This window comes from Cavia porcellus, unplaced genomic scaffold, assembly GCF_034190915.1.
Source record: "Cavia porcellus strain 051 isolate PalLab524CR breed Dunkin Hartley unplaced genomic scaffold, mCavPor4.1 scaffold_1, whole genome shotgun sequence".
In the NCBI taxonomy this organism is placed as follows: Eukaryota; Metazoa; Chordata; class Mammalia; order Rodentia; family Caviidae; genus Cavia; species Cavia porcellus.
In genome coordinates this window covers 183728265-183755795 of record NW_026947484.1, presented here as the reverse complement: position 1 = coordinate 183755795, position 27531 = coordinate 183728265, and the positions used below count along the sequence as shown (strand labels likewise).

At 34.3% G+C, this 27531-nt stretch overlaps 1 protein-coding gene across 5 annotated transcripts in view; it reads left to right on the top strand.

The window, feature by feature from the left end:
• The window catches only part of Smc2 (structural maintenance of chromosomes 2), a 49053-nt gene that overhangs the window by 11739 nt on the left and 9783 nt on the right, over positions 1-27531 (top strand). For all 5 annotated transcript variants that reach the window (XM_023565534.2, XM_063224425.1, XM_063224423.1 and 2 more), the window contains 13 exons: positions 3498-3731; positions 5069-5228; positions 5684-5801; positions 6314-6452; positions 7381-7500; positions 9014-9218; positions 11147-11282; positions 12860-12984; positions 14257-14450; positions 15403-15546; positions 19085-19279; positions 22009-22209; positions 24568-24684. In XM_023565534.2, coding sequence (XP_023421302.2) covers positions 3498-3731; positions 5069-5228; positions 5684-5801; positions 6314-6452; positions 7381-7500; positions 9014-9218; positions 11147-11282; positions 12860-12984; positions 14257-14450; positions 15403-15546; positions 19085-19279; positions 22009-22209; positions 24568-24684 — 2088 coding nt within the window. The remainder of the gene's footprint in view (positions 1-3497; positions 3732-5068; positions 5229-5683; positions 5802-6313; positions 6453-7380; positions 7501-9013; positions 9219-11146; positions 11283-12859; positions 12985-14256; positions 14451-15402; positions 15547-19084; positions 19280-22008; positions 22210-24567; positions 24685-27531) is intronic.

Here is a 27531-nt window from a genome sequence, read left to right as displayed (position 1 = left end):
CCTAGCATTAGGATGTTCAGTCTCCACCAATGCTCATTAGCGTACGTGGAGTTACTTACTCAAAAGGGATTTATCTGGTAGACACACACAACTTCCCTGTCCAAAGTCAAAGAGGCTGGTATGTGTCGGTGGTAGTCAGTCTATGATAGAGCATTGTTAGTTGCTGTAGGAAGGCTGTTTTGCCCAGTCTGATAGTTGTTACATTGTAACAGTGTGTTTTATAAGATGTTTTTATGTAGCAGGTTTTTAAATTTAACAAAGTTAAGTCTTAAATTTGGAATTAATGCTTTTGCTACATAACCAGTTGAATTTTGAATAGCATAGCTGACAGGCAAAAGCAAATATGCCTCACTGTTAGGGGTTATATTTTTAGCTATAAGGGGACATACCCTCTCAGGTGGTGGTGATGTTCTGTGTTCTAAGCAGGCAGAATATCAATGTCAGTAGTGTACTTCACAATGGGAACCATGTCATTGATACCCAGATGCCCCATTCTCTAATAAGCACCATGAGTTGCTGCCTTCATCCCTAAATCACCCAGTGTTATCAGTCTTAGTTTTCCCCTAAGACTGGTGGTGAACATATAGCCCACAGTAGGCTATTTGTATCATTGAAAGCTCTCAAAGGTCCATCAAGAGACCTGAAAGTACTGTCATATAGGATCCAGCATCCAAGAAGTCCTGAACAGTCTGAATTTTCTTATTTTTCCACTCTTTGATAGGTCATTGTCCTCTTTGGAGTATTTAAATGCAATATTCCCACTCCTGGTTGTAGCACTGAGCCATTTGAAGCTCTGCGTTCCTTTACCAAACAAATACTGTAGCTATATATACGTATAAGGTTTCCTGGACTTTTCCACATCTGTCCTTTAAGTAAATGAGTCTCCATTTTCTGTGAAGGCCTGTGTGAGGTGTGCTGGTTCCCTTTCAGATGCTTCAAGATCGCTCTACCCACTCCCTGGGTCTCTGGTGTTTGAAATGATTGATTACATAAGCACTCCCCCAAACCAGGGATCGTGTGCTCATTTCTGCAGTTCGTTCTTTCTGCCTGAAGCCACGCATACAGCCGTCCCATTCTCATCCATGGGGCAGTGATATGTGTCTCACCTCTTATGCTTCCTTCACCCTAAAGCATCTACCAGGGTATCCAGCTCCTGCACTCCTTACAATCGTGTCTCTGATTCGAGTTGGGCATTGGTGGGTAAGGCTACTCTAGCTTTGTTAGTAGATCAGACTAGAGAGCCTATTTTTGCCACTTTTGTGAAGCAGGTTTACTGTGTACTGTTTTTCAGTTTTCTGTTCCTAGTAAATAGGACATTTCATGCCTAACAAATTATATGAAACATTCATCACTCACACGTAGGTAGTAATTGAAAAAGGCTCAGGAAAGCTAACAAGAGGAATGGAGTCTTCTCTGTGTATGTCTGGATTTTATCTGCAACAGACGGACTCCAGAAAGCAGCTTACTCTAGCTGCTTTGTACAACAGGCAGTGTAAATCTCTGAGGTCCAAGCAGTAGATCCTATTTCTAGGGAGGGAGTAGAACAGAGCACAGTCTGTGTGGGCCTCTTGCTTATTTCAGGGTATTGCATATCTAGCACAGCGTGTAGTTATTTTTGGGAGCTGCAATTTGAGAAAGGTGGAGAACTGGGTCAGTCCACGGACCATCCAGATAATTGTCCTGCAGTTGTCAAATTTATTTGTCTAGATGCTTAACATTTTTACCCAGGTGTCTAAGAAAAGGTGTTGATTATGATGGAATCGTAAATTTCCCCCACGTGGCCAGGTGTGGTGGTGAATGCCTGTAGTTCCAGCACTCGGGAGACAGAGGTAGGAGGATCTCGGAGTTCAAGGCCAACCTGGGCTACATATTGAATTCAGGGTCAAACCAAACCATGTAGCAAGACCTTGTTTCAGAAAACTAAAGATAAATAAATAAGCACATTTCTCTATCCAAACCTACCTGGATTGCTAAATTTTCCATGTCGGTGAATGGCGCCACCATTCACCTAATCCAGTCCTATAGTCCTTCTGGATCCCCCCCCCCTTTTTCTCAAATGCCATATCTAACCTATTGGCAGATGTCATTGACTTTAAAGTATACCCAGAATACAACCACCTTTTAGTACCTCCATTACTGCCAACCTCTTTGGAGCTGTCTCTTCCCATTGGGGCTCCTACAGTATCGTCCTTAGTCACCATACTTTTGTTGCTCTGTTTTGTTTTTTTATAGAAACTAAAATGTAAATTGTATCATATCACTTCATTCTTAAAATTCTTCTGTAGTTTCAATGTGATGCATATAATTAAATCTGTAATCTTCGTGACCTTCAAAGAATTTCACATTATGATCCCTGACTCCCTCCTACATTGTCTCACCTCTTCAATCACAGCTTCTCAAACATCCAAACAAGTTTCCTGGGACTTACCAAACACAGTTACAGCTGTTTGTGTGTTAACTCTTGTTACAAATGCCATCTCACAAAGCTTTTCCTTTTTCATACAGTAGTTCCCATCACTTTCTATCCATGACCTTATTTGCTTACCACATCTTTACTCTACCTAGAATAGAGGCTTACAAAGGTCAGGGTAATAGTCTGTATCTTTATTGAGTTAGAACAGTACCTAGTACATAGTAAACACCTGCCTGAGAAGTATTTGATGACATATGTGCTAATCAAGTGTCCCAGAATTTATGATCACTTTTTTTAAAAACATTTAAGCATTTTAAACATTTTTGTATTCTCATTTTGTTTTGGTACTGAGACTGAAGCTATTGTGTGCCACTGAACTATATCCCTGACCCTTCTGATCACTTTTATATAAAAGAGGTAGCTAGATTATTTTTTCAATGCTGGTGTCTTGTATTGAATGTGGTTACTGTTAAAAAAATTTTTAAGTATTAGTGATACATTTTCCATAGCTGTTTAATTCTGAAATCTTGTGTGTGTCTTTTTGAGATAGTATCTCACTGTGTAGTTCAGGGGCTGGCCTTGGCTCACTTTGTAGCCCACGCTGGTCTTGAACTTGCAACCATCCTCCTATCTCAGCCTCCCAAGTACTGGGATTGTAGATAGGCCCAGCTGTTACTGAATTCTTTAATACTTGATAAAATATTTTCATATGCATGCCTTTAATCCTGAAACTTTTGTTTTTAGGCGTAGTGTAAGATGGCTATTATGTTAGCTTATAAAATTTAGGAAGTAATCTTTAGCTTTAAGTGGTTTAAAATCTGCAATAAATTTTAGTCCAGTATCTCTTGGATTTTACTATCATGTACAGGATGAAAATATTTCATGTAATACTTAAATTATATCCCAAAAATTTAGAGAGTGAATTTCAAAATGGGTATTCAGTATTTAAAGAGGTGGTTGTTTTCTTTAATTCCTCAAGTTGCTAGTTTCTTTAATTCCTCAAGTATAATGTAAGGGTATATGCATGTAAAGAGTCTGTTTTTCCTAAGGTACAATATTTACCAATTTGAAATTCTTTCTAAAGGATTCTAAAACTTTAGGAGCAAAGGAGAAAGAAGTTAAGAATATAACAGATAGGCTGCAAGGCCTTCAAGAGGCAAGTAACAGAGACGCCGAGGCCTTGGCGGCGGCACAGCAACACTTCAACGCCGTCTCCGCTGGCCTGTCCAGTACTGAGGACGGAGCAGAAGCCACTCTCGCTGGTCAGATGATCGCCTGCAAAAATGACATAAGCAAGGCTCAGACAGAGGCCAAGCAGGTAAATACAGGCTAAACACTGTGTGATTGCTTTTTTTTTTTTAAGAAACTGCTTTTCACAGAAATTTTTGAAATTGTTACAAAATAATAAAGATAATCAGTTCAGTGTCAAGGAACTTGTTCACTTAATTTTAGTACTCCATAGTACCTCATACGTTGAAATTCAAGTATGTTGATTGCTAAAATATTGATAATATTAGATTTTCAAGGTGTCGTAAAATAAATTACTATCTCTCAGTTCATCATGTGCTCTTATCATTCAGATTTTAAATCTTTTCAATCTATTAAATGGTTTTCAAATTTATTGAGTTTGTAGTGCAATTTAAAAGTCTTACAAATAAGAGCTTTATTGGCAGTCAAAGATGCATATACACGTAGTGTATACATTCTTTTATTTACTTTTTTTTATATTGGAAATTGAATCCAGGACCTTTACACTGAGCTATATTCCTAGTCCTTTTGGTTTTTTGTTTTGTTTTGTTTTATGTTGAAGAGAAGATATTGTTGACATGCCCATTTTGGGTTTGAATTTGTGATCCTCCTACCTTAGCTTTCCAGAGTGCTAGGATTGCAGGCCAGTACAATACCCAGCAATATTTTTTCTCATTTGAGGACTCACTATAAAAATGTATGCATGGAAACATTTGTGTATTTATGAATCTTACTCAGGTTTTTCTATTAATGCATATTTGTAACTTTTTCTTCAGAAATGAGTTATAATAATTTATAAAACCTCAACTATAGGAAGATTTTAATTATTTTTTTCTATCATTCAGAATATTCCTATATAGACCTTAAAATAAAAGCATGATTTTAAAACATGCTCTCAGTCTTTTAAATATCAGGCTTCTGGCATTTTTACATTTTTCTGTCTGCTTAGGAAATTTCTGCCTTATTTCTAGTGGCTGCTGCTACCACTTAATGCACCTTGTCTGCTGTTATTAGACAGTACTCAGAAAGACATGCAAATACAAATGTGAGCACCTAAATGGAAGGGAACTGAGTTGTGATTTGTAGCTATGTGCTGTGGCTTTAACTAGCTACTGAGTTATACTTTGATGTAAGTTTTCAGCTTGGTTAATATGTCATATTTATACCTATTAAAAAATATGGACTTGTATTGCAAGTTACTTAATGATTTACATTAATCATGTTACTCTCAGTAGTTTTCGGAGGAAAAACTACCGTGAAATGATTGTTCTTTTGAAATACTAATCCAGTAAACCACACAGTCATATTTTTCAAGGCTGAGGGCTCTTATTTAAACCTGTCTGAATCTGTGGCCATTTAATTATTAGCACTATCTGCCTCATGTAGTATTACATTTTTCTGTCACAGGCTCAAATGAAGTTGAAACATGCCCAGCAAGAATTAAAGAATAAACAAGTAGAAGTTAAGAAGATGGATAGTGGCTATCGGAAGGATCAAGAAGCTTTAGAAGCTGTAATAAAACTGAAAGAAAAACTTGAAACAGAAATGAAGAAATTAAATTATGAAGGTTTGCCTTTTACGTATGATAACATGGGGAGCAGTTGTAACTGATAGACTAATCTAAAGAATTAAGACTACCTGAAACATTATTTATCCTGTTAATAGGTGTTAGTGTATGAATTATTTGTAAATATAGTTAGAAAAATAAATATAAAGCAGTCTTTTGAATTTTTGAGAACTTAGTATTGAAAATTTCCTTCTTCAGTAACTTTAAGACTCAGATATGTCATTTGTATGTTTCTACATGAGTAGGCAATTTTTATGTTGTTCCCCGGAATGAAGATTTTGTCATTGAAAATGTCTCCTTGACACTTGAATGTTAAGCATGTCTTTTTATTTAGTATGGATCAGAAATTTATATTTCACATCTAGGAATGCTTTGGAAATAGAGGTTACTTAAATTTTTATTAACTCAGTAGTTTTTAGACTTAAGTTGCAATTTATTTATGCTTTATTCCTCAGAAAATAAGGAAGAAAATCTTTTGGAAAAGCGCAAGCAACTGTCTCATGATATCAGTAGACTGAAAGAGAAATATGAAGCTCTCTTGGCCAGGTTTCCCAGACTTCACTTTACATACAAGTAAGATATCTAAACTTGTATTTTAGCTTAGTAGTAATCAAGCTATATTTTTGCTTCACAAAATTATTGTAATTTGCTTTTCTTTTATTGATGTTTTTCCTTAGTTTTGAAATGTTTCAACTGTTAGTATAGGGCTTTTTCTAAAATTTGATGGCTACTGATTTCACTACTCTTAAAGCCAAGTCATTAGAGTAATCTAATTTCAACTCATTGTTCATGAAATTACTCTATCTTTACAATTAAATTTATTTTAGGTTTTTTTGTTATGTTAATTTTTTATGGAATACTGTAATCCTGTTTCTTTTTAAGTTTTTGTTACATTAAAAGCTTAATGAAAAGATTTTCAATTGATTTATAGCTGACTAGTCTGTTTGGGATATTTTGAAATTTTTGTTTGGCAAAACTGTATGATTCTTTTGCATTCATTCCAGTCCAGAAGTTCTTGGTTAGGAAAATACATCTTTTTCTGTTTTCTTCTCTATGGTTAATTCTTGTCATCATTTTGATTTTAGAGATCCAGAGAAGAACTGGAATAGAAATTGTGTGAAAGGACTTGTAGCTTCTCTGATTAGTGTGAAAGATACTTCTACAACTATGGCCTTAGAATTGGTAGCTGGGGAGCGACTCTACAATGTTGTCGTAGACACAGAGGTAAACTGATTTTAATGAAGGAAAGTTTAAAATTGGTATTTTGCTTGGAAAATTATGCTGCTTAAAGAATTGGATACTTTAAGACTCTACCAGATGACATACATGGTAACACTTCAGTTAGCAGTGTTGTTCTTATTTAGAGGCTCACAAGGCTCATTACCAATTTTAGACTTTTTCTGTGCGTTTGTATTAAATTTGTGAAATAATACTGAGAACTGAATTTTAAATATCTGTCCATCAAAAAACATTAAATTTATTTGCATTTCTTCATTTCTCATTTTATATTCTTCAGTGACATGTTCTTATTCAAGTAAATGTTACATAGTTTATATTTATTAAATATATTTTTTTAGAGTGTTTAAGTTTTTTTGTGTGTATTTCGGGTATACAGTATGTTTTTGTATATGTACATAGTGAAGTGATTACGATAATCAACATGCTAACATAACTATCCACCTTTAATTGCTACTTTTTTTCCTTGTTATAAATTTCTAAACCTACTCTAGCAAATGTTCATTACATTATACATTTTCTTTGTAGAATTATCCCATGTAATGTGTAGCCATTGACCTACACCCTATTTCTATCCATTCCTCTCCCTTTGTGTCCCTAGTAACCCTGTTCACTCCCTCTTTCTAACTTTTTAACTTTTTTCATGTATGTGAGGTCATGCAATATATCTGTGTGCCTGTTTCATGTCACGTGGCATACATCTGTTCCAGGTTCATCCACATTGTCAAAATGGCAACATATCTTTTTTTAAGGCTGAATAATAATGTATATTATGTATATTTTCTTAAGCTTTTGATTATTTCAAATGAAAGTCCTAAGCATTTATTTGATTATGGATTCCTGAAACTGTACTCTTCCCATTTTAATATTTACTCATACCATTTTTATTTTTGAATTTCAAATGCTGTTTTTTTAGGTAACTGGTAAAAAACTACTAGAAAAAGGAGAATTGAAACATCGTTACACTATAATTCCACTCAATAAGATTTCAGCCAGATGTATTGCTCCAGAAACTTTGAGAGTTGCTCAGAATCTTGTAAGTCTTATTTAGTTATGCAGAACCACAAATTTTGTAACTTTGTTAAAATTCTTTAAAAAATTTTTAAAAACTAAGATTTGCTCTTTTGTAGATAGATGGTAAGAGAATGCAAGTATTGAAAATCTAGAACTCTGGTTGATTTTTTTAGACTTCAGTGTTAGAATGTCTTTAACCTTATATTGAATTGCATGACTGTCATTTGGTAGGGAAAATTATATTTCTGAACAGTTAAGACTAACCTGAAATTCTTCAGTGTTTCCTTATGGCAGGAACACTTAAGCTGCCTATAGTGACAGCCATTGTTTAAGATAGCAGTCAATAATCCAGAGTTGCTCTTGCATTAGAGTTGTTTTAGACTGCTGTTCAGCCTTTGGACATACAGTATATTGCAGATGACTTAAAATCCCAATCACCTTTTGAGGGAGATGTGTAGTGGTACATTTGCTAGTAAGAAAATGGGTATGTAGAAAGAAATGTGTTTAGAAAACTCTCATGAACATGTAATACCGGATTAAATAGTGAAGTTAATCATACGTAACTGTAGTAAACAAAATTACTTTTATTGACCAGGCATCACAGTTGTGTGAGTTGAAAAGATAGTTCTATGAAATCTAGAAATGACATTTGTAATTAAGATAGTAAGTGAATATTCAGTGTACTTACTGAAATTGAGAAGCTTTCAGTTAAATGATTTCAAAATTCTATTGAGATGTGCATGATGAAGAGAGGGAGAATGAATGCAGAGTAATTCAGAGATAGTGTGTTGAATTAGTATTTCCTTTATTTGAAAAATCATCTTTGGGTCAAGAAGGCTCAGAAGTTCACTTAACTGCTGATCAAGGTCCAGTGTTGCAAATAAATTGGGATTTTGAGTAACAGCAAAAATATGTCTTCCCACATTCTGTAGCCAACTCTGTTTGTTACATTGTCCTGCCTTTGTTGTGATTCTTGGTGTTAAATTACCTAAGGAAAGTTTAGTTTTTCTAAAAAGATGAATGATATAGTCATAAAAAGAAAAGATTGTAAAGAGGTAGTTGGATCATACTAGAAGATGGAGTACTTTTTCTGTTATTTTTTACTTAATAATTGATTGTGTTTTCATTTTTGTAACTGACAAGTAACTGTTGTAGTATGTTTATTTTGTGTTAAGAAACCAAATCACTAATGATTGAAACAAAGCAATAGAGTTTATTTGACCTGGGAATTACTGTACTTTGAGGAACATGTGCTTGTGTAGATAACAATTTCAGATTTAGGATGTTGGTATTTGTTCATCCATGATAAGAAGCTGTTATAATCTGTCATACTTTAGCTAAATATTTTACTTGGCAATAGATTCTTTTGTATTTAAAACTATAATTTTTTTCCCTAAAAGTGCGATATATGTAGCTCTTCAGTAAATTTTTAAAAGATTGATTAATGATAAATATTACTTAAACATCTGTTGTAGCAGTTCTTGTTGGTTTAACCAAAGGAAAGGAGGCAGTATGTACTTGTACTTTTCCTTTAGGTTGGTCCTGACAGTGTTCACATGGCTCTCTCCCTGGTTGACTATAATCCAGAACTTCAGAAAGCGATGGAATTTGTCTTTGGAACTACATTTGTTTGTGACAGTATGAATAATGCCAAAAAAGTGGCTTTTGATGGAAGGATAATGACTAGAACTGTGACTTTAGGGGGTGATGTATTTGATCCTCATGGAACATTGAGTGGAGGTAAGTTTTGTGTCCTTTTGTCTTTACTACACTGTGGTAAGCAGGATGGGCTTTTTTATTAAATAGACTAAAATATTTAGGGATTGATTAGAAACAAGACTAACGCCGGCCCAGGTTTTATATTTAAGACCAAATACTTATTTCCAAAGCCTTAATGTAAATCTAAGGGTGGAGTTTAAGTGTTGAATACCCAGGTGTGATAGGTACGTAACAGTGCTGAGAAATGACGCGGTGACTTAGTCCTCAGGGAGCCATAGTCAGTAATTAGTCCTATAGTTAGTTTCATTAGTCTCAGATCTATTCCTGTTTATATTTATCTGTTCCTACTTATATTTTGCTTTGTTTTTCTATTAGGATACTCCAGTCACTGATACTGATACCAGCACCTTGTTGCTTACTTATTTTTACTTTTTGTCCAGTTGTGGTCAGAGAAATATCTTTTTTTGTTTTCTAAGATACATTTTTTAACTTCCCATTTATTCAGCAAATCTATTAACTCACGTGTCAGTGCTGCCACTGCTCCTGTCAAAAGTGAAAATTCTTGAGGATGGACTCTCCTTTTATGCTGTAGGAGAGGAATTCCTAAGCATATTCCTGATCCTATTTTTTCTTGTTCCAATATTTGCCATATTGATTTCTGAGTCTATGTCAGATAATACAATAAAAAACAGTGAATAATATTCTGTACTGGGTAGTAATCTAAGACTGTGCTGTCCAGTACAGTAGCTACTAGCCATATAGGGCTCTTTTCACATAATATATTAAAAAAAATTTTTTTAAGTGTAGTATAGTTGTTGTATTTCAAGGGCTCTAGCTAAAAGATCATAATTGAACAATACAGATACCAAAACATTTCTGTCATTCATTTTATGGGCTTTAAGTAATCCCAATTTATTTAATCCTTAATAATAATTATAATATAAGTACATGACTGTCCAGTTTATAATTATAGAAATTAAAATTCAGAGTGTTTAAATAACTTGCTAGTATGGAGCAAAACTTGGAATCTGAAACCAAGCAGTCTGATTGCAGATCCATTTAACATAGTAGGCTGTATATTATTGATATATCAAGTACCTTAATACCTCTCTAGGCAAATTAAATGAATTCCATCATCAAATATCAGAATTCTCAATACAAAGAATTACTAGTATCTGCAAGTGGAAAATGAAACTAAATAGTTTAAATATTTGGAAGAGAAGAAATTTAGATTTTTATTGATTTAAATATTCTCATTTCTTCTGAAGAACTGGCAAATATGTAATGCTGTATCTTACTGACAGAGTTCTTATAATACCGTTAGTACTTGGCCTTGGCCTTCTTTTATCACCCTACAGTGTTTTCTTGTCAGTGTAATAACAGCCAGATGGTTATGGTTGTTTTTACAGTAATTGAAATCAGTTTATTCCACTTGCTCTGCTGTCCCAGTTTAGACCAGGTTATCTTGGCCTGACAAATAGAGCTCAAATCATAATAGCTTACAAGTTTATTCCTTAGTTACATTACATTTACTGCAGGTCTGGTTCTTCTGTTTCATGTTGTTTCCATTCTGTGACTCAGTCTGAAGGAGTAATCCCCACCTTAAAAATGCTTTTCTCGTGGCAAAGGGAAAACAAACTCAGTTACATGCTGCCTCACAAAACTCACATGCAAAGAGGTGTATTTCCCATGTCACTAGCCAGAGGTAATCAGGTGGCCAAACTCAATGTCTGTGGTGGAAGACAGGTATAGGAAGGATATCCTAATAAATAAGCCAGTGGTTATATGTATTTAGAACCATTTATCAATTTTGTCTGTTTCTAGGTTCAGGCCCGTGAATTCACCAGGATTTTTTTATTATTTCTAGTATAATTCTCTAAGAAAAAAATTTGTTGCTTAATAAACCTGTGGTAGTTTAATGTTCAGGGCCGGTTTCTTGTCTCTGGCAGGTGCTCGATCTCAGGCAGCTTCTGTTTTAACCCAGTTTCAAGAACTCAAAGGTGTTCAAGATGAGTTGAAGATCAAGGAGAAAGAGCTACAGGCTCTAGAGGAAGAATTAGCACGTCTTAAAAATACTGCTGAAAAGTAAGATTTTGGATTATGCTATATATCTGTGTATATATATCTACCTATATATATATATATATATATATATACACAGATATATAGCAAAGATTTACAAGGTAAAACATGGTAAGAAATACAACTCCTAACTTTTTTTTTTGGTACTGGGGATCGAACTCACGGCCTTGTGCTTGCCAGGCAGGTACTTTTGCCACTGAGCTAAATCCCTAGCTGGCCAACATTTTTCATGATCTTTGGCTTTATTTAAAATATTTGAACAAAAAATTGAAAGTTGGTAATTTAGCTGTTACAATGTTTTCTGATAAAAGGAATACCTTTGTTGTGAAAAATGGACAAAACTTAATTCACCAAAAGAAGAAACAGGTGTCAAATATCCTCTTCTTGCTACTGATACATACATTTAGTGTTCAGTTAGGGTTGGCGGGGGGGAACTCTTAGATTCTCAGGAGTCTGAAAGCAGAGGATACTTGAGTTCTTGATTTCAGTTTACTTTGTGTATTGTAACATCGACAATTGCAGTCAGGAAATTAGCATTTTTGTAAACTTCTATATTCCATATTTTTTTAAGTGGAGTTGAAATTATTGTCATTGTCAAGCAGTTTCAAGGGATAATACCCAAGATAGTATTTATATTTTATGACTTTGTATCCTTTTCCCCTCAAACCTCATGAATTTCTAGTGACATTCTTGTCACTATCTTGTGAATTTATATTAACTTGAAATTTCACTGCAAGTGAAATAGCTAAACACCTTCCACAGAAATGACTGAAGCAGCCGTATAGAGGATAGAATTATAGGGTTTGCAGTAGAGTACATCGATGAAAGTACAGTGCAGTAGAGTGTAAATGATGGAAGCCTCCTGGCTTAAGCAGTGAAGTCTTACTGCAAGAAGCATTAATATTAGAAGATGAAAATTAATAAATAGATAACCAGACTTTTGGAATTTTACCAATTTGTTACACTCTTAATTTTTGTAGTGAATAGTGACTAGAAGTGACCATTTTAGGTAAGAGTCAGCGGGAGAGATTACTTTTCAGAAAACTTACCTACTAAAAATTAATTTTAGTGTTTTCTAAAATTATGATCTTTCTATAAATAGCTGTTGTGTGTTTTTGTCATTTAAAGTTGTTTACCTTCAGTGACCAAATCAGACTTGCTAAAATGAGACTTGAATTTACTTCATGCCTTAGAAACTTGAGAATTATCAGCTTTCTCTCTTTTTTATTTTATTTTTTTGTGGTACTAGAGATTGAACCCAAAGCCATTGCATTGAACTGTATCCCTGACTTTTTAAAAATTTTTTATTTTGAGACCAGATTTTGCAAGTTGCCTGGCTGATGTGTAATTTATAGTGTGTTTGGGTTGTTCTCTTAGATTACTGGAAAACAGGTATGAGCCACCTTACCCTGCTCATCAAATTTGCTGGATAATCAGCATATTATGTTGTTTATGCTGTATGTTAATTTATTTGAGGCAAGATCCTGAACTCTAAATGTATGTCACAAGCCTGAGGAAACCCACAGGTTTTCCTCAGAATTGAATGGTATATTATGCATATAAACTTTTGTTTTTTTAAGGTATCGCCAGCTAAAACAGCAGTGGGAAATGAAAACTGAGGAAGCAGATTTATTACAAACAAAGCTCCAGCAAAGCGCATATCATAAGCAACAAGAAGAATTGGATGCTCTTAAAAAAACTATTGGTAGGCTTAAAACATTTGTTGCTTAATCTCTGTCTCTGTTGGCATCTTTTCTTATATTTAGGAAACTTGTTTTTATGATACGTGTGGGATGTTTCTTTGGGTAAATCAAAGTGTGGGACTTCTGGTCTTAGAATATGGTCATCTTCTATGATATATTACCAATATTTTGTCCATTTTTAATAATGCTCATTTCCACCCACGGCATGTGAAACTATATCTTTAAATCCTTTCCCTTTTAGATTTAAGTTTTTCAGTCTGATAGTTGTAAAAAGTACATTATCATTTTCATTGGCATTTAGTGTGAATTTCTCTCATCACCAGTGATATTTAGGATCTACTTTTGTGTGTTTATTGGACCTTTGCATTTTTACTTCCATGAATTTTATGTTTACTTCTTTTGTCCATTTTTCCTATTGGTTGCTTACGTTTTTTTCCCATACTTAATTATAATTTCTTGTAGATTATGTGCACTGCAACTATTTTGGGTTGCTATACTTTTAACTGTTTATAGAATTTTTGTTACACAAATGTTTTTACAGTTGTGTGTACAGTTGAGTTAGTTTTATAGATATCTCTAAATTTAAGAAATTTCCTGTACTTTTTCATCAGAATTAATTTTATGTACTTCTGTTTCTCATAACTTAGGATAATTTCCTCAAAAATATTTTTATCCTGCAGAACAGAGTAGCGTAAAACTTGTCTGGTTGTGACTTGCAGTGGTATATCTGTACCCGAGTCCTGACATTAGCTGTGTATGTCAGTATTTTTTTCGTATGCTTCATCCTAGATATATTTTCCACAGTATTTCTCTACTATAATGAGAGGTTACTTGAATAAATGAACCAAGAGCTACTATAGACTACCTGATTACAGGAAAATGTCACGTCTACACTGTTAGTTTGGGAATGCACAAAGATAAACTGAAAGTGTGGCTCATGGTAGTGTGGCTTAGTCCCCAGCACTGGGGGAAACTACACGTGTACATGAGCTGTAATCATTTTTAATAAATTGTTCAGAACCACGGGAAAAGTAGGGAAGTTAGAGGTAAAGTTTCTTACTTGGCTTTGTACCATTAGAAATAGTTTCAGGTTTTTGATATTTCAAACATAACTCTTAGGATTTCTGTTTTAATATACCACTTGTAGAATGTGGTTAAGAGTAGTTACTTTTGTTTAAATGCTGATTTTCCAAGTCATTTCTTCTGTTAAATAAATTGAATTTTTTAAGACTCTATATGTTAACGTAGCTACTTTTAACCACTTAATGATGCAGCGGAAAGTGAGGAGACCTTAAAAAACACCGAAGAAATCCAGAAAAAAGCTGAAGAAAAATATAAAGTATTAGAGCATAAAATGAAAAATGCAGAAGCTGAGAGAGAAAGAGAACTAAAGGATGCTCAAAAAAAATTGGATTGTGCCAAAACAAAGGCAGATGCATCTAGCAAGAAAATGAAAGAAAAACAACAGGTAATAAACTTTATTAGAATGGAACAAATCTTTTAAAATCAACGTGATGAAGAAGGTGGTAGAGTATCATGGTTTGGCCTCATTCAGCAATATTGATTCCAAAATCTAAAAGTGAGTTGTATTCTTTAAGAAATAAGCTATGGATCTTACAAGCCAAATTCTTTGCTCTCTGAAAACCCTGCAGTTGAATGTAATATGTGACTATAGATTGTATTCACATGATAATTTTAGGTGGAAAAGCAAAGTTGCCTTTTGTTAAAAGTGTTTCTATCCAGTCAGATTATAGGGTGTAGTGGAACTGTATATTAAAGATTTGGCAAGTTGTCATTTCTCTTTTGTAACCACCTATGTGAACTGCTGTTGCAACAGTGTAGAAGTAGAATGTTACATTTATAAGGTATTGTTCTGTTTTTAGGTAGTGAGTATCTCCTATTTCCTGCAGTGCAAAAGCTCTGCCTTTGTCTCCAAAGGGCAAACTCTTCTGAACAGTTTATCCAAATTTGTGCTTCTTCAGTTGTAACTCATGTTAAAATTCAGTCATAAGTTAGTTGCAGAAGAATGTTTTCTAATAAATTAAGACGCTACACTGAGAGAGAAGAAAATTAAGGAATTATTTTTTTGCACATTGAATAATTTTATTGAAAACTACGCAATTCATCTTGTGTAGAATTTTATATTATTTTCTGTATAGGAGTAAAAAAAATAAAGGAAATCATTTATGTAGTAATTTAAAATGTTAAAATTATCTATACACTTGTCTTTTTTCCCATTTATTTTTGGTATAAGAAAATAAACTTATATTTTCCCTTTCTTGGGAGGCAGCTTAACGTGTATTTTTGGTAATTGGTATCTAATTGTAGGTCTTAGGTAAACTTGTTTTTTAAGCATTGTACATTTTTTTCAGTAGCTAAAGACCTACCCGTGTGAATACCTACATACTTTGTTTCTGTAGGAGGTTGACGCTATCACTCTGGAGCTTGAAGAGCTTAGAAGAGAGCAGGCATCCTATAAACAACAGCTCGAAGCTGTAAATGAAGCTATCAAATCCTATGAAGGTCAGATTGAAGTAATGGCAGCTGAGGTAGCTAAAAATAAGGTAAGATTTACTTATCAAATTGGAGAAATTAAAAATGGTCATTTATTCATGAAATACTGAATTGAGATTTTAACTTTAGTGTTCTTGATATTTTCAGTCTTGTCATTTGAGCAGGAGGGCAAAAGTAGTGATTGTTAATTCAGAAAGCATGCTGAATTAATATCAATGATTAAGTTGGTGTCTACTCTGAATACAAAACCCACACAGTAATTTAAACAGAATTTACTTTTTTTTATATATATTACTGGGAATTGAACTTGGGGACCCCACATATACTAGGCAGGAGCTGTGCCACTGAGCTATATCCCCAGCCCAAAGGAGCAGAACTTAAATAATTTTTTGGTGGGAGTACTAGTGATTGAATCCAGAGCCTTTGTACCAAGCTATGTCCTCAGTCCTCCTTTTTAAAGTTCATTAATTTGAAACAGACTTGTTAAGTCACTAATTTACCAGGGCTGGGCTTGAATTTGTAATCCTGTTAGCCTCCCAGAGTGCTGGCATTATAGGCATACATCACTGTGGCTGGCTATAAAATATCATTATAATAGAGGTTTGGTATGATTGGGATTGTTCAGGAAGAGACTGAGGCAGTGCTAAAAGTATAGAAATAACATAAGATAATTTGCCATTACTCTTAGGGTTGAGGCAGGCTACCCCTGAAAGGAACAAATATGGCAAAGATCCTGTTTCCACTCAGGGCTCTGAGAACCAGATCTGTTTGCAGGAAGCGTTGACAGTAGCCTGCTGGCCCTGAAATTTGCCAGTGTGCCAGAAGAAGCTGTCTACAGTAAAATGCTGCATGTGTGCAGCACCTGCTGAAAACAGATTTTTAGGAACACTGACCACCAGCTGTGGTGTCCTGTGCTCAGATGCCAGGTGAAACCATGCAAGCTGCTAGCAAACCTGCCTTCATGAAAAGCAGAATGAAACCAGCAAATAAAGTTCCTTCCTCCTACAGGGTTGCTATAGTAACATTTACTGATGGGACTTAATATTATTGCTGCTGGCAAGAAAAAAGTATTCCATTCTCAGAAGCAGGGCGGCAGCTGTAATTTCAGAGCTGAGAGGATTTTAGATGTTACAGAGACACTGTTACCTGCAATTTAATGTTATGAAACTGTCCCTCTTGAATATTGGATAGTCTCTTAACTCTTCCTTTGTTTTTGATCTTGAAATTTATGTTGATTAATGTTATTTGTGTTACTTAACCTTTACACTATTTTACTTTTCAGTTCCTCTGTCATTTGGTTATATATACTGTTTGTAAGTTTTGTTTGTATCAAACTGCTAAATGCACATAGCGTTTAATTAGTTTAATCCATTTAAAAACGTAGTACAGAGCATTTTGCCTTTTTCTATCCACTTTTATATTTTATTATATTTCCTCCTTAAGATTATTTTAATCATGATAGTATGCAGTGTTTTAGAATGTAAATCTTTTCCTCTTGATTTTATTGTTCTTTTTTTTTTTTACCCATATATTGCATTAACAATGGAATATCAGCTCTTTTAACTACTTTTTTGTGTTAGGAATCAGTTTATCTCAGCTTTTCATTACATTGAGTAAAAACTGCAGTTTCTGTCAATTTTCTTTTTCAATTACTTTTTGGTGGTACTTGGGAGTGAATCTCACCCAGTGTGTGATAGGCAATTGCTCTACCACTGAACTACATCCTCAGCCCTCAAGTAAATTTAAATTTAAAACCTGTGAAGTTTTTTCAGGTTGTTTTAGGTCACATATTTTTCATCTTCTGGTCTACTATACCATCTACTCTTTGTCATTTCCATTATGTTATATAATTTTTTAAAAATGCAAGAGGTATTTCCAAAGAGAAAAAATAGAAATACAGAGGTGTACTCAAAACGTGCACATATTTCTATAAAGAATGTATCTATTTTTACTAACAGGAAACAATAAATGGATCACTTAGAGGTTTTTAAAGATTATTCACTTAGGATCTATATAATAAATTACTTCCTTTTGCTGATAGGGGAAGATAAGTCTGCTATTGACCTTTAATTTGTAGATGTAAGAGAATCTTTGTATCCATTACTTTTCTTTTTAGTATTACTAGAGTTTTATTTTTTGTTCTTGAGAGGTTTTTAAAAAGCTAAAATACTTTTTTTTTTTTTTTCCCCTCCCTCTCTTTTTTATAACAAAATTTACACATTTTGGATTTTATTACTCCTCAGTTCTCATTACTCTCTTGGGGGGGAGATAATAAAGTCAAATATGGCAAAACAAAGCTGTAAGTCCAAACCAAGGATAGACATAGCACATGATGTAGAACAGAGTACAAGGTCATCAACAATGGTTATCAACATTGTCTCTTGTTTCCTTAAAAGGAATTGTCTAGCTCATTAGATATTATAAAGTTGGACAAAACAGTGGAGAACAAGACCAATAAAATATGTTTAGTTTATTTTTTTTTTTTTGTAGTTCTGTATTATGTGTAACCTTACACTGCTTTGTCTTGTTTTGTGTTTTTCTCTTTTTCCTCTTAAATAAAAAAAAAAAAAAAAAAAAAAAAAAAAAAAAGCTAAAATACTATTAGTTTTTAACATGAACACCATAACTTCTTGAAAAAGACCTCATTATACAGTTTAGACACTGAAAGGAATTTAAATTGCTCTGAGTATACTGAACAACTTGAATGTAATGTGGAGTATTTGTTGCTCAAAATTGTCTTGCTCACAGCTGAACATGACTGAAAAAATACTTAAGTTTTTACTGTTTCTTATAAATACTATGATCTGTTCTACTTTAGTTTTTGTCAGGTTATCCTATTTATATGTGTTTTGATTTTTTGTTTCTCCCCAACCTAAATATGAGTTGAACTGTTATATTAGTTTGTTGTTGCATTTTGTTTAGACATTTGTGTGAGACATTTGTGTGACAGTATTCTCTATCTGAAGGACATTTAAGGTCTGGGATGAAGCCCAAGGGCTTTGGGGGCGGGTCATGAAGAAAAAGTCCCAACTGTAAGCAGCGTTTCCTAGAACAAGCAGAGAGGCAGTGACAGTGAGAGCAGCATGGTTTTCATTTGTCCCACAAGTCTGTTACAGAAAAGGATTATTTTTTCCCAGTTGGTTTTAACCAGTGTGTTAGAAACAAATGTGACTTTCTGTTGCTATTGGTAGGATCCACAGGCCATACATTTGATACAGAAGGAAAAAGAAATAAAATGCCAAACTTCTTTATTTTCATCTCTGATCTTTGTCCTTTATGGTAAATGTCATTTGGACATTAGCGTTATGTTATCTTGTTTACTACCTAAAATTTTCTCTGAGAGATCTCTAATCATTCCTCTCTCCTGGTTGATTCTGTCTATACTACATCTAATGATACTTTTGTTTCCAGCATGAATTCCCCCCAGTCACAAACCAGGTTTTGTGTAAATGCATTGATTTTAATGTGTAGCAAATTAGATGACCATCTGCCTATAATTGCATTGACTTGTTGCCTAGATGTCTGTCAGACTTAGTAAAGTACTTACATACCTTTACTATGTCTTCTCCATTTTTTTGTTTGTTTTAGGAGTTAGTCACGATAGCTCAAGAAAAAATGACCAAGCAAAAAGAAGTGATAGCAGCTCATGACAGTGTAATTAAAACTAAATATGCAGAAGTGGCAAAATATAAGGAGCAGAACAATGATTCTCAACTGAAAATTAAGGAATTAGACCACAATATCAGCAAACATAAACGGGAAGCTGAAGAGGCTGCTTCAAAGGCATGTTTGTGTTCATTTTTACCTTAGTCAAAATTTTGTTTCTAGGTCATTGGAAAATTCTAGAAAACTGCTCGATGAAGAAATTCAGTCTAAATGACAAAACTACAGCCTAACGTAATTTTTAAGTACAACTGTTAAGTGCTTGTCAGTAATGTTCATTTTCAACAAATGGTACAAAAGAAGTTTTATTTTCCAATTTCATCTTAGATATCCCCATCTGCATGGCGCCCATACGTAAGACTTAATGAACTCCCATGAAAATAACTGTTTTCTCTCCAAATATCAGTAGAATTATTCATGTGTTACTAATAATATATATTCTTTACCTTATTTCAAATTGTATTTAAAGAAATCACATAAGTATATATGTGGTCAGCATTAAGGAAAGATATAATTGACTTTAGGTTTCCTTATGTGGATAGGTACTACTAATTTTTGCAACTGTATTAAAAATCTGTTGTTTTGCCCAAAAAGTTAGCATTTTGAAGTTTTTATTGTTGCTTTTAAATTTTTTCCTTTCCTGCATCAGTGTTTTTATATAAGCACTTAAATAAAACATACTTTTACAAAAATTTACTGCTTGATTGAAAGGCTGCATCAATGCATTGTTCTTAATAATTCATCCACCATAGGATGTTTTTTGGCATCTTGAAAATTTAAAAACTTTAACTTGTAGAGATCATTAAGCATATACCAGTCTCTCCATCCTTTAAAAGAACTGCAGATGTGTGTGTAGGTTCATTATTTGATATGAAAACATTTTTTATGGCTATGTCATAATCTCCCACATTTATTAGTGATTTTCCAATATCCTAGAAACTAGTGCTAATGGAATCTGACATATTACTAATAATATTGCTAATAATTTTTTGGTTATTGAATATCCTAGTATTGATGATCTCTAGAAATTTTATTTTTCTCTAAGGGGCATAATAGAAGAGATGAATGGAGCCACTAAACATTCAGGTATTCTTTGAAAAATATTCTTGCATACCTGCCAGTATCAGAGACTATATGTAATATCTGCTGCTATCCCAGGCAGTGAAGATGTAAGAATGAGAAAAATACACAGACTGCTTTCATAGAGCTTCTAGATCAGCAAGGAAGAAGACTGGGAACACTGATTTCACTGAGGGGCCTACCTGACCAAATCCCGGGAGGTAGTAAGAGGAGGCTGATGGACAAAACCTGGATTGTACCAGTTGTAATAAGTCTTAATTCACATAAGCACTATAATTGGACATTTTTAATCAATTGTATTATTTGAGGAAATATAATACTGTGCCCTGTGAAAAGATGATGGGAATAAGGATAGAGTTAACATTTAGGGCAGTCTTTTTATCAGTTTTACTTTTGAGTAATTGCTAGTCAAGATTAGGCTTCCAAAAAAACAAAACAAAAGTTAGGATTCCATTTTACCAAATCTCTGGCTTCAGTATAGTTAAGGAATTTTAGCCGCACAAGTTTTTGAAAACATAGATTGAATTTGGTGAAACAATAGCCTGAATTTGGTAAAAGCTGAAGGAACCTCTTCTAATTTACATTTCATTTTACTGGAAATGTTTTGCAGATACACATTAGGTATTCCTAATCTGAAATTCCTAAATTCTAAATGCTTCTAATCCAAAAATTTTGAGTACAGACATGACACCACAATTGGGAAATTCCATGCTCGACTTCACTTTATAGATCATAATCAGACTAAAGATGTAAAGATAATAAAGTTTTGGGGGTTTTTTGTTTGTTTGTTTTTCTTTTTTGTCTTTTTTTGAGACGGGGTCTCGCTATGCAGTTCAGGCTGGCCTCGAGCTCACTTTGTAGCCCAGACTGGTCTCAAACTCGCAACGATCCTCCCACCTCAGCCTCCCGAGTGCTGGGATTTATAGGCGTGAGCCACCACGCCTGGCTGATAATGAATAAGTTACTTAAAATTATTATGTATGAGATATGGTTAAAAATATATTTAAATTGTAATAGTAAAACACACATTGCCCTTAATCTCTTTCAAAATACTTCCCCTACAATTCAAACACACTTATGCTGTTGTTCTGGCCAATTTCTGAGACGGTTCTGAAAGTTCCTTTTGTGAGTGTTAAATTGTCCTGTCTGTCATGACTGCTTGAACATCCTCCATCAATTCAAAATGTTTATCTTTTATGCTTATTTTGATTTTGAGGAGAACCAAAGTTGTATGGTGCCAGGTCTGGTGAATACTTTGTTTTTACAATCCTGCCTTTTTGTTGACTGGCACTTGACTGCAGCATTCACTGTGTTTTTGATCATGTCTCATAAACACAAGGACTCTAAAACTAGTTCAGAAAATGGCAAAGAAATGTTGCCATTTGTTCAACAAGGAGATTATTTTAATCATCCCTTGTATCTATGGAACATAATTGGATTTTTATGTTGAGACTTGGCTTCCTTTCCTACAGTCCACTCTCAGTGTATGTATGTAAATATTTCAAAATTTGAAAAACTGCAAAACAGTTCTAGTCCTAAGCATTTTAGATATGGGTATTTAATCTGCACTTAATGAGTTAGGTTGTCTTCTAATACTTAGGTAATAGAAAGAATCTTATTCAGTGTCTTGTTTATTGAGCCTGTCCTCCATGTAAAAGTACTCATTCTTGTGTCTGGCATTTGTCTCCCAAATGTGTAACTTAAAATTAAGCATTTAAGAATGTGAGTTTTTTTTAACAACGCATCCCTTTGTTTTCATATGTGACTAGGTGTCCAAAATGTTGAAAGATTACGAGTGGATTAGTGCAGAGAAACATCTCTTTGGCCAGCCCAATAGTGCCTATGATTTCAAAACTAACAACCCCAAGGAAGCTGGTCAGCGACTTCAGAAATTACAAGAAATGAAGGAGAAACTAGGAAGAAATGTCAATATGAGAGCTATGAATGTACTGACAGAAGCTGAAGAGCGGGTATGTCAATATCCATAAACGCCCGGACTTAGGAGAATGTGGTAGATAGTAAGAGCTGCGCCTCAACTGCTGTTTCTCTTTCACTAATGCGGGGCTGCCAGCCGCTAGGCCACAGAGCAGTGAGTGTGTGGCTTTTGGGACCTGGGACACAGCAGGTGAGCAGGAGCAGGCAAGGAAAGCTTGCTCTGTGTTTCCAGCCACTCCCGATTGCTCACATCACCTGAGCGCCAACTCCTGTCAAATGAGCATGGCTTTCGATTTTCAGGGAAGTGTGAACTGTGTGTTCAAGGGATCTGTATTGCTTGCTCCTTTAAACCATCCCAAAATCACCACCACACCCACATCCCTAGAAAAACTGGTCCCTGGTGCCAAAACTGTTGGGTACTAACGCTGGGGAGTATATTGAAACCATTGTCTAAGTCATGAGTAAAACTTCTGTCTCATTCTTGTGGCAGTATCGTTTTGGATGTAGCGTTCTGGATTACTTGACAGTGTCATCTATCTGTCTGTCCTCTCTCTGCTGACAGAACTACAGTCTAGGAAGAGATTTTCAGTGTCCATCCACTGACAAACTTAGGAGGTCCCGCTACTAGAAAAACCATCAAGGGCAGCAGTCTGTACTCTTGGGGCCCCATAGCTTAAGGCAGGCAGTGTTTTTATATTAATACCTCTCATACTTTAAATCTACAAAATTGTGTTTGAATTTGCATATAGAATTGAGAGCTCTGCAAAAACCAATAATATTCCTGTGCATTTAAGAAGTTTTACTGTAATGGTTTTAAATAACTTTGGTGGCATTAGTATAAACAACCATAATGTAAAGTGAAATAAATCACACACAAATTTAAATATCACATGGTTTGTCTTATATGAGAAACACACACACACATATATATATATATATATATATATATAAATTAAGAAGCAAAATAAAAAGTAGTAAGAAACTGGGAGACGAATCTTTTGCAAAAGAGAAGGAGGCCAAGATATGGAGGGTGGGGAGGAGAAGCTGTAAAAACGTAAGTAAAATGTGTTATGTACATGTACTAATTCCCCACAATGAAAGCAATCATTATGTATTACAAATATGTGTAACAAAAATATTGAAAACAACTTTAAAAAATATATTTTGTTAGATGTCAAGCAGCCTATTAATTCAAATGTTAGGATACAGTGTCCCCAGTGGTTTTCTTTGTACCTTAAGTTTTGTAGCGTACAGGGTACTTTGGGAAGGAAATCTTTGATCAGAATTTAAGCTGCATAATACTGTAAAACATTACACTTGTTTACTTTTACTATATAATGATAAAAAGATTTTTTAAAATCCATTGACTGTCCTTAACAGAAAAGAAGGCTATATTGTTGACCAGATTGGATTTTTTGGTTTGTTTGTTTTGTATCTGTTCGTGTAAGAAATTACATGGATTTATGTAAGAAGTTTAAAATAACAATGAGGATTTTGTAGATTGGGCATAAAGGAGAGACACCACTAGGAAGATAGTAGGACAGGAGTTACTCGAGACTGTTAAAGTCCCTTGAAATGTGAGACTGAGGAGAAATGAATTAAAAAACTTAAAAATCCGCCATTATCCTGATGATGATAAAATTTTCCATGGTAGCTCCCTGCAGACGCCGCTTTGAAGAGATGCTGTATTACCTGAACTTAAGTCACCAGTTACATAGATATAGAGAAGGAGCATTAAGAGAAAAAGAACAATGCCAGGGATATGAAACAGTGAAATCAAAGAGCTCAAGAAGGTCAAGAAGGATTCTGATGTCATAAAATGAGATAGAAGGATCAACTCAGGACATGTGCATCTTAGTCAAGGGTTGAAATGTTATTCATGTCACTGATGAAACCGACCTTAAGAGAGCATTTGGAGCTACTTTTCTGTCAAGTTAGACATGACATATATTCCTTTTTGCCTTGATCACTATGAAGATAAGGGATATTAGTGTCATCAAACTATATTTCCAATCAATTCTCAGTTCTAGTATAGTTACATACTAGACACATTGTTACATGAAAATTTTTCCCTGGTACTTGTCCTTTGTTTGGTAGTGAATAAATAAGCTAAAATTTGTTGGGAGTCAGTTACCTTGTGACAAACTACCTTTATCCAGCCAAAAGGATTTGCTTTGTACTTGTCATTCCTCCTGGGACCAATTAACAAGCAACCACATACTACTGCAGTATACTATTACTCTATACCTATGTTTACTTTCTTTGTAATTCAGTTTTCATTGTCATTCTTAGTGCATTATATGTTTTGGTTAAATAACAAAACCTTTATTTCTGACTGAATTCCAGATTGTAAAAGAAATTTTATTTCTAAATGCACTTTTTTTATTTCACAGTATAATGACTTGATGAAGAAGAAGAGAATTGTAGAAAATGACAAATCTAAAATCCTTGCAACTATAGAAGACCTTGACCAGAAGAAAAATCAGGCCCTAAATATTGCTTGGCAAAAGGTATTTCAACCCCAAAATATTACCTTTAACTATGTAGGAGGTAAAAATGGATATTATTATCAATGAATTTATACTTGAAATCTGATATGGTTACTGTGTGTTTGAATGAGGCATATAGTCACATTTTTGTTAAAACCTCATAGATTTGTAAATGCATTTTTTCTTGGATTTATCTACTGTTGGATTTGCAAAGGTAAGTCAGACTTACAGATTACTATGGTTTTGAAGTTATATTAACTTTCTAGTTGTTGCTGTTTCTTACTCTTAACTGGTTTTTTAGTACCATTTTACTTTTAAAGGGATTGCTGTTTATTCTCTTTGCTTTTTATGAGACTGTAGAATTTTATATTTGGAAGAAACCTTAGATCCTCTTTAATGTCTGCTAACCTGAGTACGTCTCTGCTTGAAGCTGGAAGGCAAGCAGTGTTCAGCTGTTGGAAATCAAAAACCCTTTTCTAGACTCATTTATTTCCACCATCTTCAGTTTTTCTTGTCCAGACTTATGTATTCAAATATTACTTCTCAGAATGTTTTTTAGAGCAAGATTCCTTTAAACAAAATTTTTCATTTTTAATTGACACTTGGTAGTAGTTGTACATACTAATGGAGTACACTGTAACATTTTGGTACATGTGCACCATGTATATGATCAGAGCAGGGAAATGCATCAAAATCATCTCCACTGGCTACTTTGAAATAATTGTTCTCAACCAGAGATGCCCTGCTAAGCTATATAACATTAGACTTTATTCCCACCGTCCAGCTGTTCCTCTGTACCTGTTAACCATGCTCTCTCTATTCCCCATTGGCTCTGGTAAAAACTTACTCTGCTGGATGTTGGTTTTAGCTTTGGCTTTCAAATAAAGTAAAACTTTTCAGTGTTTATCTTTTCCTGCTCGACTCATTTCACTTAACATAATACTTCTGGTTCTATTAATATTCTTAAAAATTTTAGAGCTTCATTCCCTTTATATAGCTAAATAATGCTTCAGTGTGTATGTGTGTGTATGTTATCACATTTGTTTTACCCCTATATCTGTCAGTAGACACAGGTGAATTTCATGTCTGGGGTGTTGGGAACTGCTGAAGTAAGCACATGAGTGTTGACATTCCTTTAACAAACGACTTCCTTTTTCTTTGGCTCTTTATCCTATATTAGAGTTAATGGAGTTCTGTTTCTGCTTTTTGAGCAGTCTCCATATTTTTCATAATGGCTGTACTGATCTGCATTCCCACCAGTAGTACACAAGAGTTCCTTGTCTGCATACTTTTCCAGCAATTATTTTTTGTCTTTTTGATGATAATCTGTGTGGGTAAAGGCAGTACCTCACTGTAGTTTGTTTTTTTTTTTTTGTTTTGTTTTGTTTTTTTTTTGTTTTTTTCTGTACTGGGGATTGAACTCATGACCTCCTGCTTACCAGGCAGACGCTTATGCCACTGAGCTAAATCCCCAGCCTCACTGTAGTTTTGATTTGCATTTGACGCTTAGTGATGTTGAGCAGTTTTTCTTGGCCCTGTGTATTGTATATCTTCTTTTGAGAAGTATCTAGGTTATTCATATGTGTTTTTTTAAATTGGATAATTTCTTCTTGGGCTTTTAAATTGCTTGAGTGCTTGACTGTTTCCATGTCAGATGAATACTACACAGATTCTTTTTCCCCCCATTCTGTTGGTTGCCTCTTCATTCTGTTGATTGTGTTCTTTGCTGAGCACAAGCTGTTCAGTTTGCTATAACTCCATTTGTCAGTTTTTGCTTTTGTTCCTGTGTTTTTGAGATCGTATCCAAAAATGATCTGCACAGACCACTATCCTAAGGCAATCACTTCCGTTCTCTTCTAGTGTCATTGTTTCAGGTCTTAACATATAAACTGAACCATTTTAAGTTGAATTTTGTATGTGATAAGAGGTAGAAATGTAAATACCTAGCTCCTATAAACACCCAGTTTTCTAGCACCATTTATTGTGGTGCTTTCCTTTCTCCATTGTGTATTTTGGGAATCTTTGTTGAGAATCAGCTGTAGATATTTTGAGGTCTGTTTTCTATTTCAGGGGTCTATGTATCTTTTTTTTTTTTTTTTAATGCCAGTACTACTATGTTTTGGTGATAGCTTTGTAAATGGGTTTCAAAGTCAGATATTATAATACATTCAACTTTCTATTCTTTTTGCTCAGGATTGTTTTGACTACTCAGAATATTTTCAAAAATTTATTTGTACTTGATTTGTGGTCTAACATGACCACCCTGGAAAGTATCCCTTGTGTTAGTGAGAAGAAAATCTCTTCTGCTACTGTTAGCTGAAATACTCTGTAAAAGACTGTTAGGTCAGTTTGCTCAGTAGTATAGTTTAACTCAGATATCTGTTGATTTTTTGTCTGGGATGATCTGTGATCCTGTGTCGGGTGTGTATTTATACATATATTTCAATTCTTACATCTTTTTGCTAAATGGACTCTATCAGTAAAATACAATGTCCATTGCCTCCTTTCCTGTTTTGGTGTAAAATCAGCTTCCTCTGATACTAATGTAGCTACTTCTAATTGTCCTTGGTTTCTCTTTGCGTTGAGCACCTTTAACCAACAGGTCTCTATTAGTCTATATCTTTACCAATGAAATTTCTTTTATTTCTTTTTGTGTGTATCTTTTTGAGACAGGGTTTTGCTATGCAGTTCTGGCTGACCTTGAACTTGTAGGGATCTTCCTGCTTCAGCTTCCCTGGGATTTGTAGGCATGTACCACCACTCACAGTAAAGTGAATTTCTTGTAGACCCTATGTGTTTGATCCTTGAATTTTTTAATCTAGTCAGGAAGTGTATCTTTCGATTTGTGAATTTAATCCATATACATTC